Source organism: Manihot esculenta, chromosome 11, assembly GCF_001659605.2.
Source record: "Manihot esculenta cultivar AM560-2 chromosome 11, M.esculenta_v8, whole genome shotgun sequence".
In the NCBI taxonomy this organism is placed as follows: Eukaryota; Viridiplantae; Streptophyta; class Magnoliopsida; order Malpighiales; family Euphorbiaceae; genus Manihot; species Manihot esculenta.
The window spans coordinates 31,556,630-31,563,349 of NC_035171.2; the positions used below are offsets into that span (position 1 = coordinate 31,556,630).

Here is a 6,720-nt window from a genome sequence, read left to right on the forward strand (position 1 = left end):
CAATTACTCAAAATCTCTGTTTGGCATAGTGGAAGCCAAGGAGAGCAATCAATCTTTCTTCGTTTATCACTCTATCTTTCTCTCTCCTTCTTTCTTTCATTTTTATTTTATAAAAATTATTATTTAATCTCTCTATTAATTTTAATAATTAATTATCATAAATAATCTAAAATATTTTAGATATAAAAAAAATTAATTAATAGATATTTTTATTTAATTGAAAAATTAATTAATAAACGATTAATTGATAATTTTTTAATATTTTAATAAAAGTGTAATATATTTTTTAAAGTGGAGAATTAACTAATAAAATTTTGAAATAATTAAATAGTAAATTTTTATTTTTTCTATTTTTTTGATTTTTTTGTCTCCATGTGTAACTCCTCATCAACCAACTTATCACCTTACTTGAGCTGTGGGGCCTTTCAATTCCTCTATTTATACCCACTAGCTATTTAGCCATTTTCTTCAAAGTTGCATTCTTTCCCATTAATAATCTCTGCAAAAGTCCTTCCATCTTCATGGCTTCTCTTCTTTATCTTCTTCTCATTATTCTAATGATCCCTTCAAGCAATAATGCTCAATCTCCACCATCACCAGGCTACTACCCTAGTTCCAGAATCAGCACCATAGGATTTAATCAAGGTTTCAGAAACCTGTGGGGCCCTCAGCATCAAAGATTAGACCAAGGCACATTAACAATATGGCTTGATACTTCCTCAGGTCATCTTCTTTGCTTTTTTCTATATTTTTTTAGTAAAATTGAGAGTTCGAACTCAAACCCTCTCAGTCCGAAGACTATTCCATTAGCTAAACTTATATATTTCAATTATATTAATGGTGAAAATAGGAAGTGGGTATAAGTCTTTGGAGCCATATCGATCAGGATATTTTGGTGCAGACATCAAGCTTCAACCTGGTTACACTGCAGGAGTCATTACATCATTCTATGTGAGAATGAATCAATTAAATTGTGTTTAAACATTAATTAACTGTGAATTTATGTGGTGAATTTTTACTAAATGGCAGCTTTCTAACAACGAAGAACATCCAGGAAATCATGATGAGATTGATATTGAGTTCCTGGGAACAACCCCAGATAAGCCCTACACTTTGCAGACAAATGTGTATATCAGAGGAAGTGGGGATGGCAGAATTATTGGAAGAGAGATGAAAATCCATCTTTGGTTTGATCCTACTCAAGATTTTCATAACTATGGCATCCTGTGGACCCCCACTGAGATCATGTTAGTAACATCTTCATTTACTGTTTTTGGTATTTAGCAGCACTTTTTTTTTGTCTAATAAATCAATCTCACCCGTCGAATTCAAGGCTTTTTCTATAAAAATTATAAATTTTTAACATTTTAGAATACCCATTTTAGCAAATTTCGTATATATTCAAACTGGGACTCGAAACTTGAAATTTAAGTATTTAATTAGTGTATTAATTGATTTATGATGATGTGAAATGCAGATTCTTTGTAGATGATATTCCAATTAGAAGGTATCCAAGAAAAAGTGATGCAACATTTCCAATGAGACCAATGTGGGTTTATGGCTCAATATGGGATGCATCATCGTGGGCCACTGAGAATGGAAAATACAAAGCAGATTATAGGTACCAACCCTTCATTGGTAGGTATAAAAATTTCAAAATTGGTGGGTGCAAAGCAAGTGGGCCTGCCACCTGCCGGCCGCCCTCAGCCTCACCATCTGGTGGCCTGAGCCAGCAGCAGTACTCGGCCATGCAATGGGTTCAGAGGAACTACTTGGCTTACGACTATTGTAGGGATCCAAACAGAGATCATACACAAACTCCTGAGTGTTAGTGCATCATAGTTTCATATGCTTCTTGTCTTATGTACACTCACAGTTAAGGTTGTTGTTATAGTAAGTTTGTGTTTCAGATTTTCAGTTATAAACAGTTTGCAATTTGGAGGTGTATTGAGATGGTCCCACTTGCCAAGAATTAATGGGTGCAAGAGAAGTTGATCATCCATGCCTCCCAAGAAATTTATTTCAAGGCTTTCTATTTTGTTTTTCTTGTACTATTGTTTTGTAAGCATTATTGGTGAAATAAAACTATTCTGGTGTTTTTTTCATATACTTAGTTGTTATTCGTATTTGCTGTCTTAATTTTTATTTGCAATCCCGATTTTAATCTGATAATAAATGTATTTAGTTGAATTTCCTGGTTTCAACAATATAAAATAAGGGAAGCAATATGGTATTGAAATTTATGACAGGGAATGAATATGGGTATGGGCATTGGATGTTTTTGGATTGACTTTGTGTATACTAAATGGAAAGATTTGCCAAAGATTGGTCATAGATGTGAATTTTGATTGTCAAATTGGCCAAGTCTGAGGTGGATTTTGTGCTATTTTCACATGTGAACTTTGATTTTGGACCACTTTGCTGCATGGCTTGTCTCCCCTTTTACTCCAATTTTTAGCTAACTAAATTAAACTTGTGATTCCAAATTGAGCTATACAACATTTTTTCATCCCTTACATATGCAATTCCTTTTCTGGCTATTTGTCCTCTCTTACATCTCTATTTGCATTTGGCATTTTCTAGATTAAGCTCTAATTTATAATTAAAATCAAACTAAAATTGAATTAATTTAATTTAAAGTTAAATTAGATATGAATTAAGAAACTTCTTAAAAATTTAAGAACTTAATAGTAATGGGTGATGAAAATAAACACTAAAGCTTTTCATTTGAGATGGAATTGAGGAAATTTGTCTATTTTAGAAATTGTCTGATTATTTAAATATATGAATTATAAATTTAATATATTTTATACAAAATTCTAAAAATAATTAAATAATTTTTTATAATTTAATTTTATAATACCTTTTTAAAAATGTTTTTTAATCATTTTAAATCTCAACCCCATGTGTCATTTGCTAAATAATCTGGGCTTAACAAATAATTGGGCTTTTTTGATTTCTGAGTCAGACCCATAAATCAGATTGGGCCGATTCTCGCCACCAAGATGTGAACTTGATTCATCATGGAATAGGAACTCTATCTCAATAGGACAAGTTCATGAAATATTTTACTTTTTTGATAATTCCACATTTCATAACTTTTAGAGAAATTTAATAATATTAAATAAAACTTATCAATAATTTACTGAATATAAATGTCACCATGAATAGATTATACGATTTTTTTTAATAAAGCACTTGTTTTCCATTAATATGATAAATACAATTTTAATAGAAAAAATGCATTTATCATTTAAGCTCCAATTATTTTGTGAGAAATATTTTTCATATTTTTTGCATTTAAAAATATTTTTTAAGGAAATTTGATTTTCTTAAGGAAATCATTTCTTCTTTTCAAAAATAAAAAATAATTATAAAATTCTGAAAATTTTATTGACATCACTAAGTTTTCTTTATTTGAATCTAATATTACAACTAAGCTAACCCTTCCAAATTTCAAAAAAATCACAGCTAAGGATGTCCTATAAAGTTACACGTGTGAATATTGGAATAAATGACAAAAATATTTTGTGCATTCTGTCCAAAATATATATAATATAATCTATGTACACCACTCTACGACCAATCCTTGTCCACCAAGTCACGTGACTACAAAAAATCTTAACATCACATCTCTTGCTACGCGGCAGTCGGAAAATCCAGCTGTACTCCATAATCTTAGATTACATGCAACTCCACGTAGGAAAAAGCACACATGTAGGAGCTGGAACCGGGCACTAATCCTCTGTTCTGTGCTCCACAAATCAGGACAATCCACGTGTTCTCCTTTTATTAGTCCCAAACCCTTACTGTCCTATGCGACCTATCCAGCTTCTGTGCCAGGGCGTAAAGCACGTGCCACGTCGCATCCCCTTCTTCTATCTGATTGTTGAAAAGTAGGGCCCGCTTGACTGCTGGGTCCCACAGATTTTTCTGAATAGCTGACAAATTAGTGGCTGCCACGTGTTCCAGGATCATTCCCAGCTTCGCCACATCCCTTTCAGCAACCGTGAGGGATATCTCCGGCCACGGAACCGCGTCGGGGAATGGCAATCGGATACCATCTGCAATAATTACCGGCACGCATCCCAACGCGACTGATTCGACTAGTCGGGGACTCCATGGGGCCCATCCCAATGGACACAAACAAAACACCGACCGTACTATCTCCGACTGGTAACCCGCGAATCTATGCCTCTGCAAATAGAACCTCCGGTCGCCGCTGAACTTCCTCCATAACTCTGTCCTCACCTTCCTATAACACAAAAAATACCCAAAAGAAAAATCAATCAAAAAGATAATAATAGGCAAACCGTTTACGAAAATGATTTGACAAAACAGCTCTATTTGATTACCTGCTGTAAAATCGACCACTAACGTTCTTGGGATGAACTTCCATCTTGCCTCTGAAGAAAACCCATATGTCTCGCCGATCGGTCAACGGAGCTTTTAGAAGGCTTGATCGTACACTTTCCGGGAAGACATAAGGTGGTATCACCACGTTCTCCACGTCTTGACATGGGTGGTAATAGTTGACGCCAAAAGTCTGTAATATTATCGAATTCTTCAAAAACTCCGGCACCCCATCTTCGATAGCCTTATCCTCCTTTAAACAATAAAGACACTCAAATTCAAAAATCAAACCTAAAAACAAAACAGAAAATTAACGCCATTTTGCTGCGTATTTTATATACCAGTGTGTGGAAGCAAGAGCCAAAATCGTGAGAGGCAACAAAGACATGGTCAGCTCCCTGGGAACGGTTCCAGAAGGGAAAGTTAGTGGAAATAAGCCGAACGGCGGAGGACATGAGAGACCTGGCGTGACCGATTGCAGGGAACCCATTAACGGTGCTGAAATTGCAGGACACGTACACAGGGACAAAGAAAAAATCAGCTTCGTAAGGGTCAAATGTCCGTACATCATCGCTGTTCGATATTGCTCTGTGAATAGCTACCTCAGACGCAAACAAATGGTTGCTGCATCTCTCATTAGCCAGCCAGTCTGTGTTGTATTTCGATGGCAATTCGTAGACATATATCTTCAAATCTTTTAACAAAGCTATAACAAAACAGCCGAAGAAAAGAATGAGAAACTTCTAACTTCTGAAAAAAATGGACTAATAATGATCATATAGATATTCTATACCTCGATTGTTCTTGGGCTGTTGAATGAATGTAGAGTTGGTGGATTCAAAGAGGGCACGAGAAACTACGTTGGATTTGGAGAAATAATGGGTTTTGGACAGAGGAATAGGCTTGTGGCTAATGCAGTAAGAGCTCAAGAAATAAAGAGAAAGAGAAACCCAAAGAAAGAACTTGTAATATTTGAAACAGAGATTGGTTTTCTCTTGCTGAGATTGCAACCGTCCATGCCTGTGTACAAGTTTCATATTAACAAAGAATCCCCTGTTGTTCTTGGTGGGTTTCTTGAACTCCACCATTTCTCAAATTTAAGAGAAGATGTTTGGAACATGAAAAAGATTGTTTCTTTGATAGCAGGTGAGATGGGTCTTTCGTTTTTGGTTGGGAGATGAAGTAGACACCAAGGAATAGTGATCGGAGATTGGTGTTTGTTGGTGTCTCGTTTTTGCACCTAATAAAAAAACAAAAGCTGTTGCTTTCTTGTTGAATCTTTATTTAATGGGTTTCTGGTTCAGTTCTGGTTCTTTGAAGAGTAAAGAAAAGAAAGAAAATCGAGACAAGAAGAACACAGTTATAAGCGGCAGACGGAGAGAATCGTGGAGGTTTCAGAAGCTCACATGATAATGGAGCTGAACATAGCTCGGAAAAAGGCCTCGGTTTCAAATTTTCTACGCTGGTTCACGGATTAATTACATCACTGAAATTACTAAAATACCCTCAATCAGTTTTGGATAACCAACACCGTATCCTGTACTTTTTGGTAAAACGGTAAACGTCAACTAGCTTGTAACCTGTATTGATTATTAAACTTGGCTTAATCAGTTTGACAAGGTCTGTTGGCTTAGAAGTCCTAATGAAGTAAGAAATTAACAGTCAAGTACTTGTGGGATCAAGTAGATGAGGACCGTAGATGCGATTTCATGAACGGTTGAGATTGGAATAGGATGAGGGAATGGGTCAAAGGCATAAGCTTGGTTTCTTTCTTAAATTAAAAGTAAAATAAACGAAGAAAATTAGCTAATTAAATTAATTTAATTACGAGGGTACAATTAAAAGTCGGCATAGAATAATTTTTTTGACTTTGGAGTAAAGGCGGCTTTCAAACAAGAAAGGTTACATGATCATTTGGAGAATATGTCCCCTTTATTTTCTAGTAAAAAGTTTAATTAAAAATATATATTAATTCCACCCTCTCAAAAAAATAATACACTTAATTTAATAATTTTATATATTATTTTTAAAAATTGTTTAGAAATGAAAAAATAATTAATGTTTGAGCTCCTTTAAAAATAATTAATTAAGTAATTACAGATAATAAAAAAAAATGTCAGATAGTGGAGGAAGACATGACAAGATTGTGAGCTAAACTTTAGATTAAGACGACTCCCACACGGCAAGAGGATGTGTTCACTTGAAGTTCAAGCTGGGGATTTTCAATGAATCATTCATTTTTAATGGTCCCACCATTAAATTAAGTTGAGGGTGTCAAAAATCAATTTTATAATTAATTTATTATTGTTATTATTATTAGTGCATCATTTTAAGCAATTTAGAGTGGATAAGTTATTTAGTTGGGAG

At 34.4% G+C, this 6,720-nt stretch overlaps 2 protein-coding genes across 2 annotated transcripts; one reads left to right on the plus strand and one right to left on the minus strand.

Moving 5' to 3' along the window:
* The first annotated feature begins 475 nt into the window (after positions 1–475).
* LOC110626127 (xyloglucan endotransglucosylase/hydrolase protein 31) lies at positions 476–2,105 on the plus strand. Its single transcript, XM_021771885.2, has 4 exons — positions 476–723; positions 851–951; positions 1,030–1,247; positions 1,478–2,105. The coding sequence occupies exons 1-4, from the start codon at positions 522–524 to the stop codon at positions 1,830–1,832; spliced, it is 876 nt and encodes a 291-aa protein (XP_021627577.1). The 5' UTR covers positions 476–521; the 3' UTR covers positions 1,833–2,105.
* Positions 2,106–3,393: 1,288 nt separating this feature from the next.
* On the minus strand, positions 3,394–5,795 carry LOC110626943 (probable glucuronoxylan glucuronosyltransferase IRX7). Its single transcript, XM_021773136.2, has 4 exons — positions 5,147–5,795; positions 4,695–5,059; positions 4,356–4,606; positions 3,394–4,255 (listed from the first exon to the last, which is right to left on the minus strand). Exons 1-4 carry the CDS (start codon positions 5,439–5,441, stop codon positions 3,793–3,795), a joined length of 1,374 nt encoding a protein of 457 aa, XP_021628828.1. The 5' UTR covers positions 5,442–5,795; the 3' UTR covers positions 3,394–3,792.
* Positions 5,796–6,720: the final 925 nt, after the last annotated feature.

Coding starts and splice junctions, on each gene's coding strand:
- LOC110626127 (XM_021771885.2), top strand. CDS start 522: ATGGCTTCTCTTCTTTATCTTCTTCTCATTATTCTAATGATCCCTTCA. Junction 724..850: donor ATGGCTTGATACTTCCTCAG/GTCATCTTCTTT, acceptor TGGTGAAAATAG/GAAGTGGGTATAAGTCTTTG. Junction 952..1,029: donor GAGTCATTACATCATTCTAT/GTGAGAATGAAT, acceptor ACTAAATGGCAG/CTTTCTAACAACGAAGAACA.
- LOC110626943 (XM_021773136.2), bottom strand. CDS start 5,441: ATGGTGGAGTTCAAGAAACCCACCAAGAACAACAGGGGATTCTTTGTT. Junction 5,060..5,146: donor ACAGCCCAAGAACAATCGAG/GTATAGAATATC, acceptor GTTTTGTTATAG/CTTTGTTAAAAGATTTGAAG. Junction 4,256..4,355: donor AGTGGTCGATTTTACAGCAG/GTAATCAAATAG, acceptor TTTGTGTTATAG/GAAGGTGAGGACAGAGTTAT.